We start from the raw sequence: 13,493 nt of genomic DNA on the forward strand, positions 1-13,493 counted from the left end.
TACGTAACAAAGACCAGATAATAACATAATTATTTATAAACAAAATGTAGTTTTGAGTATTAGCCAATCTACAAACCAAATAATTTGATAAATTCCAATTAATTCGGCTTATGAAATAAGGAGTAATGATTCGGTTTCGCCTTTTAAACTGCGGTTCTTTAAAAAAATAACCTTTAAAAATATTAAACATTTTAATCTTTTTAAATTCAACGCACTTATAAACCATATTTAATAAAATAAAAAATTTTAACAAAACTTACAATACAGGCAAACTTTTAATTTTTGCCATAGCTTATAAAAAATTAAATATGCATAATTTGACATAATTAAAGTTGTAATTAATTAAAATTATATGACATTAAATTTCTAATACACATCCTTATGTAATTAACTTTTAAGTCACAATATAATTAATCAACGATCCAATAAATCAAACTTTAATATTTTATTCTTACAACTTTATTAAATTGAAATTTTTTTTTTAAATTAAACGCATTTTTGATACAATTATAAACTGTTAATTAAATTGTTGTTTTTAAACGAAAATAACGTAAATACTACATTATTATGTTAATTTATTTAACAAATATTACCTTTTATGCCTAAATTATGCGCAAATTTTACGAGTTTTAAATAAAATCGTACTAAAACGCTAATTTACAATTACGCGAAGTTGCTCCTCGGCGCCAACATGCGGGTGCTTAAAAACTAAATTTTACCGAAAAAAATGTTTTTCTTTAACATCAAAATTACTTACTTTCTATGTTTTATAGGATTCATAAACTTAAACTCGACAAAAAAATACATTTTCTACTAGTACATGGTTTTTAGCTGAATGTAAGCAAGAAATTATTTAGAATTGAAATCCAATTTAGTAGAGTTTTTTATTTTTGTATGTCACACTTTAGGTTAAGAATTTAATCTTATAAGATGAAGTGTTTAAGTAATGGTTAGTTTAATTATCAATCTGAGCAAACTCAGTCTCCAAATTTCCTGAATTCCAAACTGCGCCACAAAACCACATCTTTATGAAATACAAATTTTCCTTAACCCTGTAACTTTAACCAATATTGTATCTACTTCAATATTCCAACCACTCATTAATGTAAACACATTTTTCAGGCGAGATATCAGAGCCAGGATGACATTGATCAAACACCTAGAAACGTAGATATAAGAGGTAACATAATATAGAATTTTGTAGGTAAATAAAAGAAGTCAAAAGCACCAGACATATACAATAGTTCCGTAGTTTTTAGTGGCAATAAAAGATGCTGTAAAAACCTTATTAGGTTTCAATTAAATTAAAGTATTAGCTCTTTAAGTTGTTTTTTTATGATAGTGTTAACAGCTATAGTTATTAAACAAACGTCATAAAACTATACCCAGTCCCAGACCTTAATAAAACAGAAGGATCACATGTATTTAACGGTTCTCAGAAATTCATAGGATCTTAATGTACAAGAGATGATCAGCGAGGATTGTAGAATACGAGATAGAATTAGCTAGAACCATGAACTACGAAAAGGAGAGAATTAGCTAGGACCATGAACTACAAAAAAAAGAGAATTAGCTAGGACCATAAACTACATAAAGGAGAGAATTAGTTAGGACCATAAACTACATAAAGGAGAGAATTAGTTAGGACCATGAACTACATAAAGGAGAAAATTAGTTAGGACCATAAAGTAGGAAAAAAATAGTGGGGACCGTAGAGTACAAGAGAAAATTAGCAAGGACCGCAAAGTACAAGAGTTTTTCTGAGAACCGTAAAGTACAAGTGATCCAAGTAATATAACCTACTGGGCACATAGAGCATGGTACTCTGTTAAAATTCGTCGATTCAATCAATGGTTTGATTGCTCGAAATATTTTTGTAGTTTCACCATTTGCAGTTGGTACAATTGTCACTTCAGCTTTCCCATCATATATTAGTGTATCTAATATCGTTTCAATGTCCTCTGGTTGTAAGTCAACCTAATGGAAGTTACTGTATTTAAAGTTAATGTTGCGAATCTCAAAATTGATCATTTTACCGGTGTGGTTCTATAGTTTAAAATTGCATATTTGAACCGGAAATAAGCAGCAGTTTACATTTTTTGTGAAGATTTAAATTTAAAGAAATTTAATAGTCTTTAAAATTAACTGTAGCTAAGCTACTTCGTTAGATATAAGCTACTTATGTAAATTAATCTATTTCAATGGGTTCAATAAAAAATAAGTTGCCAAAAAACAACCACTTTACCTTACTGATACCCAATTTTGAAATATAATCTAAAACTTCTTTAGCAGAGCAGAATGAACTTGTGTTAGCTGCCATTGGTGACAAAGATTTCTAAGAAAAACAAAGAGTTAAAATAATTATTTTCTTATATCTTATGTGTAGTGTAATGTAGATATATTTTATGCCAATATTAGGTTACTTGTAATTTCTTAGTAATAATAAATAAACTTTAAAAAGTGTAAGTATACTTAATGGTGTTTGGTAGGTATATTTAATAGAAATTTAAATTTTTAAATCAATTAAAAAAAAGTATTACTCCCAAGAGCATACAAACAATTAAACTAAATTAATAAAGAAACAATATGACTAAGTTTTAAAGTCACATATGCTATTATACTAATAAAAGCAATTTGAAATATGACTCTACTTAATAAAAATATACCAAAATTTAATAATATATAATAACTTACATTATTCTCAGCATTCTCAGCTTTTTGTTGAAGAAATTTAAAACAATGTTGGTTCAAAACCTCCACAAATTCAGATTCAAAATCCTGATCACTGTACCAAGCTCCCCCAGTTATACTTCTATCAGGTTGTAGGTTGTATAACATGTAAACTTTCTTCTTAGACGCCTTTATATAAAAAGTCTTTATTAGGTATTTTATTCCCTCCGTGCAGAGGTCAACTTTACAGCAGTAAAGTAACATTTGTTACCCAAACCCAGCCTTAGGTTGACTTTGTCAGTTCAAACTAAAACTTATTTTATTTGCCCATTAGTTAATTTGCCAGTTTGGTTTAGAGTTGTCAGGAGCATGTACCTTTTTATCGCCTTACACAAGGATGCTACAGAATAAAAGTAGTTAGGATTAAACCCAAGACCTCATGTGGTGAATCTAAGTGTTCTAACCACAACACCAAGCAACTGTTTTTCATACATTTAAGTAAAGCAATGTTGATTTAAAACATGCTAATTGAACCTCAAAACTTGTATTATTTTTGGTGTAAGACTTGTAATATTTAGATAATAGAAAAGAAAATTTTCCTACCGAAACTGATTTGACAGCTTTGATCAATTTCTTGCTCTCCAAGTTCTTTAATATTTTATTGACCTCAGTCAGCATAAGATTACATTTATATCTTATATCTCTGGTCCATATTCCTTTATTGTCGGCACTTTCTATGATCTGGTACACCAATTTCTCTTGGCTATCAACCCCTTTAATATTGCTGTAAAAAAAAATTTAAACTAAGTACAGTTTTTATTTTATATACAATTACTTATCCTTAATGTGGTAAATGTAACTTCAAAACCTAAACATGGAGTAACATCAGTTACCCCAACCCAGTCTCGAGTTGTCACTGCCAGTTGGTATCATAGATTATAACTCTCTGCTAAGTATAAGCTGTAAATTAGGTGCTGGCTAAGCAAAAGTTCATCTTGTTTAATAACCTTATTTAAGAGTGCTAAACCATAACAGCAGTAGAAATCAATTCCAGGACCATATGTAGTTAAAACAGGGGTTCTGATGATTACACCATGCTCCGGTCCTTTTATTTAAATAATACATAAAAAAGACTTAAGACTTACAAACTGTACTATTTTAAAACTTAGTGTAAGCTTAAAAAAAATTATTGGCAATTTATACAGCACTTTGCAATTCGATAGAATTTTAGTATAAAGTTAGGCATACCTGATAGCAGATACATTTTTAATCTTGTAAATTAAGCCAGAAGATCCTTTCAAAATATCCAATTTACCCTAAAAACGATCTAGAGTATTTATAAAGAAAGGGTAATACAAAAAACTTGAAATAAACTAAAGAATGAAGAAAAATAACATTGTACAATGCATGTTTTTTCTCTTTATTTAAAACTAGAATTTAAGGACCACAAATTTGTATAAAAACTGCTTTAACTTACCATGGTAAGAAGTCGGTTGATTGCAGCCACTCTTTGCGTTACATCAACGTGAGCCATCGTTTTTTCAATGGTTTTGTTGCTTACCCCTTTTGGATAGTTCATACACAAATTGATAATCCTAAAAATAATATAAAAAGTAAGATTTAAGCATCAATAATAATAAGCTTGAAACTGAAAAAGTATTTAAGTAAATGCAATGTTTTTAACACAGAAAATTTTTAAACATGTATAAATTTCTAAGCATTAAGAGGGTAAAATTATAAATCCCTTATGGGTTAAAGAAGATTATATTCAAGATCTAGATAATGTTTATAGTTTAACTACAGGACTTACAAAACCGATTACCACAGCAAGTTGCTACTTATAAAGTGGCAGATGATACACAGCATGTAAAAAGGAAGGAACTTACTCTGTTTCCAGTGAGAGAGCATCTGTGTTCTCCTGTTTAGCCATCTTGCAGAAAATTAAGTTTCTTTAAATTTGCAGTGACAGTTTTATTGCAAAAACTGCAACAAGTTTAGAAACTTGGTAATACCAAAATAATAGTAAAACCAAGTTTTCTTACCAGTTAAACCATTTCATTATTAAAAATATTAAACTCTGTAATACAACAATATTATAACTATTAATTAATGTGCTGTGAAATAATTAATCAAATTAGAAATTAAACCAGAAGTAAAAAGTAAACAAAGCATAATTTGAGTGTTTATAATTTATTATTTTATCGTGTTATTATTTGTACGTAAACATGCAAACACAACAAATAATAAACAACTTTTTTTTTAATTGCATTTTATTAATTTTTAATAGGCCTTGCCAAATGGGTTTTTGAGTTAATTATTGTACTTATCGACACTTTTACAATACACTGTAAATAATACATTTAATTGTTGAATAATAAACACTTTTTAAATAAATACAGCATTTAAAAATTCTGTTTAATAAAAAGTTTAGAAAACAGATATAAAATGTTTGAAAATAGGAAAAAGATGTGCTTAGTACTTTTTTAAAAAGAACAATAAGTAAATTTCAATTCCAATACATAAAAATTTGTCTTAGAAGTAAAAGTATTACCTAATAGAATCTTAAAATGATTTTTTAACTATAAAGACTCAGACTGTTTTTCAACTTCCTTTTCCTTTTCCGTCTCTAACAACTTGACGATATTTTGTAATTGGTCCTCACTTACTTCCATGTTTTCTTGGTTTAAAATCTCGATAATTGCCCCTGCTTCTTCCACATCAATAATTCCATCCTTATTGGTGTCGAGAATATCAAAAATCTTCAGTAATTTGTCCTTAGGTATTTCCTTTAAAGAGTGAACTGATCGAACTAAATCGTGAATTCGAATTCCCCTTTGTTTGCATTCATCATCTATGTCAGTACACGCTGCTTCTTGCTTGTCAAGGTCATCTAAAATTAGATCTAACTGCCCAATAAGTTTATTGACACGTTTTTGTATTCGTTTACTGGTCTTTACATCTTGTGATATAACCTCATCTTTCTCAGAGCGGAGTTCACTGTTCAGAGTTTCAACGTCTTTTTCGTATTCTTCTACATCTTCTCTAAGATCTTCAAGTTCCGATTTTGCACTCGATACTTCTTTACTTTCCTCTGTATTTTGTTTAATAGCAGCACTTAACACGTCAATATCGTCTTGTGTGATTTTGTTATCATCTAAAATAACACGAGAGGTGTCTTGTACAACGGGACCTTCGTCAAGAGTTTCTTTTGTATCGACTTGCTTTGAATCAGCTGGAACCTTAATTTCTTCCTTTTCATCAACTACAACATCTTCTTTCGGTAGTTCAGCTTCTTCTTTAACCTTAGATTCTAATTCCTTTGCCTTCTCCCCAGCAATGTCACTGTCCTCTAACTTTGCAACTTTATATAAAGTAGTGTTGTCAACTCTTTCTAAATTCAACTCGGAAGCTCGAATCTCAGCAACTCCGGCAGCTTTTTCTGGCAGAGTTGAAATTGCGACTTTAACTCGTTTCTCTGGCGACACATCTTCAGGCATGTATAAGATTCGACTCAATAACATTAAAGAACTAGGAACATCATGATTCAGATGCAAATCCACCCACTCAGCTAGTTGTTGTTTAAGACGACTTCTAGGAACCCCTAAAGCTCGCATGCCACGTGCTTGACATGCTGCCATAAGCTCTGCTGTTGTGAGACTATCAACTCCTTCTTGCTGAATCATTTTGTCGTCCGATTGAAGTCGGTTTAGCTTCATTTGTAAAAGGAATCTTAGAACATCGTTTGTGCCTACAACTGACACTTGAATAAGTCTGCAAAGAGCAACTAGTTGTTCTCTTTGTAAATTGTCTAATGTCAGTTGATTCTCGAAAAGCTTTGCATGTTTTAAAATCTCTTCATTCGTAGGTTCTTCGTTTGTTGTTCGAATTTTATGAAAAAATGAAACAAAATTCTGGGCTGCATCATTTTTATTCGAAGATTTCTTTGTCCTAACAGTTATGTCCTCAACTGTATCTTGTAAAAATTTTGCCATTTCTAATTTAACTTTAAGTTCCTTCTTTAGTCTTGCATCACGTTTTGTTAGAGTCTCAAAAGTAGAAGGAAGCATATTGGGAAATAACTTTAGTGCAATAGGTAATGCAAATTCAGCAAAGGGAATAATAATAAACACAGTAAAGGGTGCAAGGCGAAATATATCAGCTAAAGCTCTCCGAAACTGATTTCTTTCCCTTCTGATAACAGGTTGTCCATTAAGAAACTTCCAGAGAGTTTTAGCAGCAATTTTAGTGTCTAAACCTAGAAGGCGAAAACCGTTAATATAGTGTTTAACTTCAGCTACAAACCGCACCCAAAGCGATTTTTTGGGGACTTGAACTTCGGCCCTTGGAGTTTGTGATTCTTTTACAGTTTCTGGTTTTGCAGCAGTTTCAATGTTCACAGCTTCTTTGTTTTTCTTCTTAATTTTTTCTTTTAACGAATCTTCCAACTTTGATTTATCTCGAAGAATGGGAGAAGTGTGGTAACACCGATGTGACGAGGCAAAGTCATACCTACTTATACAACTCGTTTCATTAAATTTATAGTTTTTAACTTGATTTACAGAATCAAAATATTTTTGATTTACGGAATATCGTCCAATGTTAGGTTGGCGAAATAGTTGAAACTGGAGTCCCACATTTCTTGTTAATAATCGACAAGTATAGGCCATTATTTATTACTAACTACTATTTTTATCAAACAGATTAAAAGTCTGTTTTTTTACTACAACTAAAAAAATAACAGTTTAAGTAAAGAGATAGTATTTACGTAGTTGGCAACTACCAAAATAGTAGCTCATGTAGAAGCACAAGGTACAAAAAATAGGGTTGCAACTAAATATAACCAGTTTTAGCAAATACCAATACAAAGTTTATTAACCAAACTTCACCCTAACCATTTTATGTTTTTATTTTTAGATGCTTTTACATGAGTACCAAAAACTGTAGTCTGCAGATCTACCGGTTGCCAGAAGCTTCAGCCAGAACGTTCAGCCTGCAAAAAACGGGGGGGGTCTGTGACAAAATTGCCGCGTAAAATGTCAGTTTAAGACCAGATTTTACCGATATTCAAAATAATGAAAAATTGGGCAGGCCATAAGCGCCCGTCTTTAATTCGTTTTAAAAATACATTTTTGTAACAAAAATTAAAAAAAAAATATTCTAAAAACTAACATATACATTTTTCGTAACAACTTTTTAAATTTTTTTTATGTATAATACTTTTTGTCAAATTTTATTTCAAATATCTGTAAAATATGGTCTTAAGCTGACATTTTACGCGGCAATTTCGTCACCGACCCCCCGCGTTTTTTGCAGGCCAAACCTTCTGGCCGAAGCTTCTGGTCCCCGATCTACCTTCTGACCTTAGCCCTTTCAGAAAACTTTGTTAGTTATGCAACCCAAAAGCTCAGCCACTGTTTTTGCCTAGACAACAGCCAGACTGACAGTTGATGCAAAAGTACTTAGCTTCGGCTACCAACCACATTATGAAATAATAATAAATATAATAGTAACTTAAGGGAAATTAATCAATCAGCAAAATTTTTTATTTTTACAAGATAGCATTGCAATTTACAAAATCACCGAACGAACCTTACAAGCAAATACAACCACATCTAGCTGATAAGCGATAATTATCTAAATTAGAATAGCTATATAATAATGATTCGATAACCTGACTTAATTTTTACAATTTCAATAGCATTGCTTGGTGTTATGTCGTCGAAGTTGTTACTAGTTTGTGACTAGTAAAAATTTACTTTGTCATGTTTTTTTTTAGTAATGCACTCAGTCGCATTTTTCATTACTTAATCGTTAAAATAAACGGTCGATGTCCGTCGGCGTAGACGCACTTTTAATGTTCGTTTTTAGTTTTAGTATTACTGGTTTTGTAGGTCTCTTTTCTGATTTAAAACTTTAGTTACTACATCAATTTTTGAATCCTTTTTTGGAAAAAAAAAGTTTGCCATAGACTTTTTGTTCCCCACTGTACCATTGCTTAATATTGGACACGTGACAACTTTAGCTGCGGAAAGAAGCGCGAAATCTATTTTGTTCTTTTTTTCAAGTAAGTCTACGACTCCGTACACACCAAACACCGCAACGGAAGCTGCTAAAACACCTGCTCCAATAGAACCTGCGACAACTAGCTGTGTAGCTATTGTGGAGGCCACAGCAATACCGAGTACTGGAGGTGCTAAAAATGATAAACCGACAACTACACCTGCTCCCAAACAGGTAGTAGTACCAACACCTATCCTTTTTACATATTTAATTATCTTTTCTTCTCTGCTTCTTATTGGCTCGTAAATTTCAACAGCTCTTACTACAAATATGTCACGAAGTTCTCGTTTACGAACAACGGAAATTTGTAGACTATCAATTTCTTGAAAGCTTTTATCGGCAATCGAATCTATTTTTTCAGGTAAAACTTTTTCCCTTGTGATCCCACTGCACTCCTGTTAAATTTATATTTTTTTTTAGTGATGAATAAAGTCTAGTTTCTAAGCAATCAATTTTAAGCCTTAAATAACCTTTTCTTTCTTTTTAAAATTAAATAAAAAAATCGACTTATTTATTAAGATAATCTCTAATAAAAATATTTACATACCTTGCTTATTTTTGTTCCAAAATCTTCAACAATCTTCTCAAATTTTTTATTTATGTAGCCCCTTTCCTGCAATAAATATATATATTTTACGAAACAAAAAAAGCAAAACTGTTCCTTTATATTTAAACCAAGAATATTTGTGCTAAATTAAAGATAATTTTAAATATTTTTTTACCTTTTCTTCCTTACGTAATTTTTTGATCTTTTGCGACAACTTCGATTTAAATTCTTTTAATAAATTTTTATCAGTTTCATCTTTTGTCAGTTCTTGAAACTTTTCGATGGCTTGGTTTTCCGCATTGCAATCGATGTCATGTGCTGAAACTTGTTCATCCTGTTTAAAATTGTTTTATTAGCAATTTAAAATTTTACCATATTAAAATGTGATAAAGACTATTACACACAAAATGCTCAAAATTAAACTAACATTTTTTTTAAATTTAAGAGAAAGTTTATGGAAGCAAAAACTACAAATTTTACATATACAAAAAGTGAACAATTACAAACCAATAAAGGACGAGAATTTCTATATATTTCCATAGCTGCAAACAAATGCTCAATCCATTTTGATCGCAGTCGAATCTATATTAGAAGCACCAGGGTTATAGTTATTAGACAAAAAAACAGCAGGTTATTAAATGGTTGCTAGTCAAAACATCAATTAGTAATTTTTAAGAAAAAATAAAAAGTTTTATATGCAACGCATTACCTCTTCTGAACTTTTCGCATATTCAAATTCTCCCGTTTTAAACTTCTCAATATGGGACTGAACATTTTCTTTGTATTCATGGCATGTCAGAACTATATTTTTGATTTTCTTTAAAGGCAAATTTTCTTGGGCTAAAATTTGTTGAAAGAATTGGTCGACATGTCCCAAAAATTTCTTGTTGATATCTGAACAAAAATTATTTTTAAAATTCAACCAAATAATAAGTTTAATTAACTTTCCGCTTAAATTGTTATACAACTAGAAATATGAACCCACTCTGCATTTCAATGTCGCCACTCTCGCGATCAGCTACTTGACCATGTGGTCTCGGTAACAAGCAGCCCAGGCTAGTCGTAAAACAAGGTTTAAGTTCGTCATCTTTACTTTCAAACATCGTTTTAAAAAACTCATCCCAGTCTTTAATTCCACATTTGCTTGGTGGTGCAAAATCCCGAACCAAATACATAATTGTCTTTAAAAGTAAAAAATAAAGAGGTTACGCGCTTACCAATTTATACAAGTGAATTTTATATCAATTTATACTTTGAAAAACCAGTTCAGGTGGTTTTAGTTATATTTTGTATCCATATTTACGGTTATAAACAAAAGTAAAAAGTCATATAAAATTTACCTGATTTATTGTTTGATTGATTTGAGAGTCTTTAACTTCGTTGAGAAGCATTGTAAGTTGCTACATTTTAAATCAAATAAAATACTTGATTACAGAAATGTCTTAAATACAAATATAACAAATGTGCACCTGTTTGGTATTGACTTACCTTAATAAAGTCAACATTTACGTCATTGATTTTTTGAGGACAATTAAAAATGTAACAAGAACTCATCAATAAACTAAAAGCATTAAGCAAGTATTGTTCTTCCTTCTTATCTGACTTATTGAATGAACCCTGGGTATCCAGCAAAAAAACAGCAACCTTATATTTGAAAAATATCAATAGGTCAAATATATAAATATTTTACATAAAGCAGTTTCGATTAACCTTAGTTCAACTCTTATTAAAAGCAAATCTTACAGTAGATGTGTAATAAAAAATGACTCAAAAACATATTGTTAAAATATTTTTACCTTTTGTTCCGGTATAATTATTGGATCGTTTAGCATCCAGATACCTTTCGTTTGAGCTTCAGTTTCACACGACGTTTCAAAAATTCTTTCGAGTTTCTTAGGATTTAATTCAGTCCAATTATCTGCCTATGAAAAAAATTAATAACAAACAGTTTTTTCAGTTAAAAAAAAGTTTTTAAAGTTTTTTAAGCTAATCTTTTTTTTACATATTTTATATAAGTAACAATAAACCAAAAGATAGGCTATGAAACAACAATTTCTGGTCATACCCCTTCGCTTTTTAAAAATCTCACAAAAAGATTAAGAAGAAACGATTTTCCACATCTGTATTCTCCGGAAATGGAAAAAACAGTAACATTATAATCCTCTATTTGTTTATACGATAAAATATCAACAAAGTTGTTTTCAACAAATTGAAGTTGAAATATTTCGTCTCTGTAAACGCCTTCAACAATTTGTTTGGCTTCGCGCGTAAAATTCGGACATAATCCTACAAATAATATTTTTCTCGTGTTAAATTAAATTTGTTATGCCTTAGTTTACGTATACATATACCCTTAGCTAGCAAAATGTTATACATGGCGAAAACCAACTAAGATAACGTCATATTTACCTTGAAATAATCTGGAATAGAATTGAATTGACATCTTAACTGCTACTTGATTGACCTGAAATATTATGTAAAATTCGTAACATTTTTTTTAAATTACTTTACACTTCGTTGTTATTTTTTGCAAACGGTTTTGCAACAAGCTTTTAAAATTTAGTTTTATAAAAAGCACTATAAGCATATCATCAACTTAATATTTGTTATTTTAAAATTTTATACGTTTTTAATAGCAATTTACCCTATTATCAAGAAACTATGATGCCTTATATCTGTCAAGTTTAAAAAGGGTAATATTTAAATACAACTTTCTGTCTGTTAAAAACTTTTTTTTTCCAAAAAAAACTTTAATAATTTGGTTTTTAAAAAAGTTAATTTTTTTGCGAACTAAAAGGTTACTCAGCATTAAAAATAAGAACAAAATGATTTAATTTGTTTAACATTTGGTGTGTTTGCTGTTTCTGTACATGTATGCAAACAACAGGAGAAAAACGACCTCTAAAACTTGTCTGTCACCTTCTAGTAAGTTATTACGGCAATACTGTACCAGGATAAGTCAGTTACAGTCAATATTATTTAAATAACCATATAAAATCAAACGGTTGTAAAAATTTCAGCGCAAAAGTTGTTCCTTATACCGCCTGGTACAACTTTAAAATGTTTTACGTGGCTAAGATAGTATTATTAGCATTGTGGTTCAAGCAAACAAAAATAGATTAAAACCGTTTAAGGTTTCGATACGTTCCTGGCACGGGTAAAAAACAAACAAATTATGCAAATACAACTCTACTTCCTAAAAACGTTGTGAAGAACAAAGTCGTCAAGGCTAATACGGTTTGCAAAATTAACAAAGCACTTTTTTCGGGTTATAATTAGTCGAACACTGAATAGTAACCGGCTTCATTAAAAAAACATCTTTTTACGTCCAAAGAAACAATAACGAACTATATGAAAACTAAGTTCTTATTTTTAAATATATAACATGAGATGATTTATAGATAATTTATTAATTACTAGTTACTAATGTAGGCTATATTTTTTGCCAAAACCAGATTTAATCACAAAAAAAAACTAAGATTTACTTTTCAAATAAAATTAACACAATATTTAAACATTAAATGATGACTTGCATTGCTAGCAGAAGACCGCCGTGCATGCTTAATTTATTAAATCTCATTATGACGCGTAAAACTTAACAATAGGCTGTTTATTGCATAAAAAAATCCATGTTATCTTACTAATAGTTAACTCAATTAGTAGTTAGCTAAAAGTGATCAGCGTAGCTAAAAGTAATAGAAAACATCTTATTTTTTATCTAAAAAAACACAAAGAATTAATGATTGACTCAATGATTATTATAGTTTACGACATAAAAATAACAATTTAAAATGTACAAAATCATTTTAATTTTTTTTGCAGTAAAGCACTCAGTAGGAAAACACATAACAATTAATTAATTATCTTTTATAACCTAATCATCGGAAAGTGGGGCTTGGTCGCAGTCGTCGTCTGTCGATTTAGAAACTTTAAATTCAGGAAGTGGAATTTCTTGTCGGTCCTTTACTTGTTCCAAAATTTTTGTTACAATGTACATTTTTGAATCCGTCTCTTCAACAATAAAATTTATCAATGATGTTTTGTCAGTCACTGTACCATTATTTACTATAGGACACGTGACAACTTTAGCTGCGGAAAGAAGCGCAAAGTCAATTTTGTTTCTTTTTTCAAGTAAGTCGACGACTCTGTACACACCAAACACTGCAATGGAAGTTGCTAAAACACCTGCTCCAATAGAACCTGCAATAAATAAATG

The 13,493-nt window shown here is 30.2% G+C and overlaps 2 protein-coding genes across 2 annotated transcripts; both read right to left on the reverse strand.

The window, feature by feature from the left end:
• Positions 1-500: 500 nt before the first annotated feature.
• LOC145755624 (DNA-directed RNA polymerase III subunit RPC6-like) lies at positions 501-4,743 on the reverse strand. The gene is made up of 8 exons (XM_082571870.1): positions 4,557-4,743; positions 4,148-4,265; positions 3,919-3,986; positions 3,274-3,454; positions 2,695-2,859; positions 2,246-2,335; positions 1,804-1,977; positions 501-1,159 (listed from the first exon to the last, which is right to left on the reverse strand). The coding sequence occupies exons 1-8, from the start codon at positions 4,598-4,600 to the stop codon at positions 1,082-1,084; spliced, it is 918 nt and encodes a 305-aa protein (XP_082427996.1). The 5' UTR covers positions 4,601-4,743; the 3' UTR covers positions 501-1,081.
• An 11-nt stretch (positions 4,744-4,754) lies between these two features.
• LOC145755623 (mitochondrial proton/calcium exchanger protein-like) lies at positions 4,755-7,391 on the reverse strand. Its single transcript, XM_082571869.1, has one exon. The coding sequence runs from the start codon at positions 7,335-7,337 to the stop codon at positions 5,250-5,252; it is 2,088 nt and encodes a 695-aa protein (XP_082427995.1). The 5' UTR covers positions 7,338-7,391; the 3' UTR covers positions 4,755-5,249.
• Positions 7,392-13,493: the final 6,102 nt, after the last annotated feature.

The sequence above is a fragment of the Corella eumyota genome, chromosome 6, assembly GCF_963082875.1.
Source record: "Corella eumyota chromosome 6, kaCorEumy4.1, whole genome shotgun sequence".
In the NCBI taxonomy this organism is placed as follows: Eukaryota; Metazoa; Chordata; class Ascidiacea; order Phlebobranchia; family Corellidae; genus Corella; species Corella eumyota.

Bases quoted from the DNA above. Each gene is read 5' to 3' on its own strand.
- LOC145755624 (XM_082571870.1), bottom strand. From the start codon at position 4,600: ATGGCTAAACAGGAGAACACAGATGCTCTCTCACTGGAAACAGA. The intron at 2,336-2,694 runs GTAAGTTATTAT...TGTTTTTCTTAG, and splicing joins CTGAGAATGCTGAGAATAAT to AAATCTTTGTCACCAATGGC. The intron at 1,978-2,245 runs GTAAAGTGGTTG...AACTTCCATTAG, and splicing joins CAAAATTGGGTATCAGTAAG to GTTGACTTACAACCAGAGGA.
- LOC145755623 (XM_082571869.1), bottom strand. From the start codon at position 7,337: ATGGCCTATACTTGTCGATTATTAACAAGAAATGTGGGACTCCAGTTT.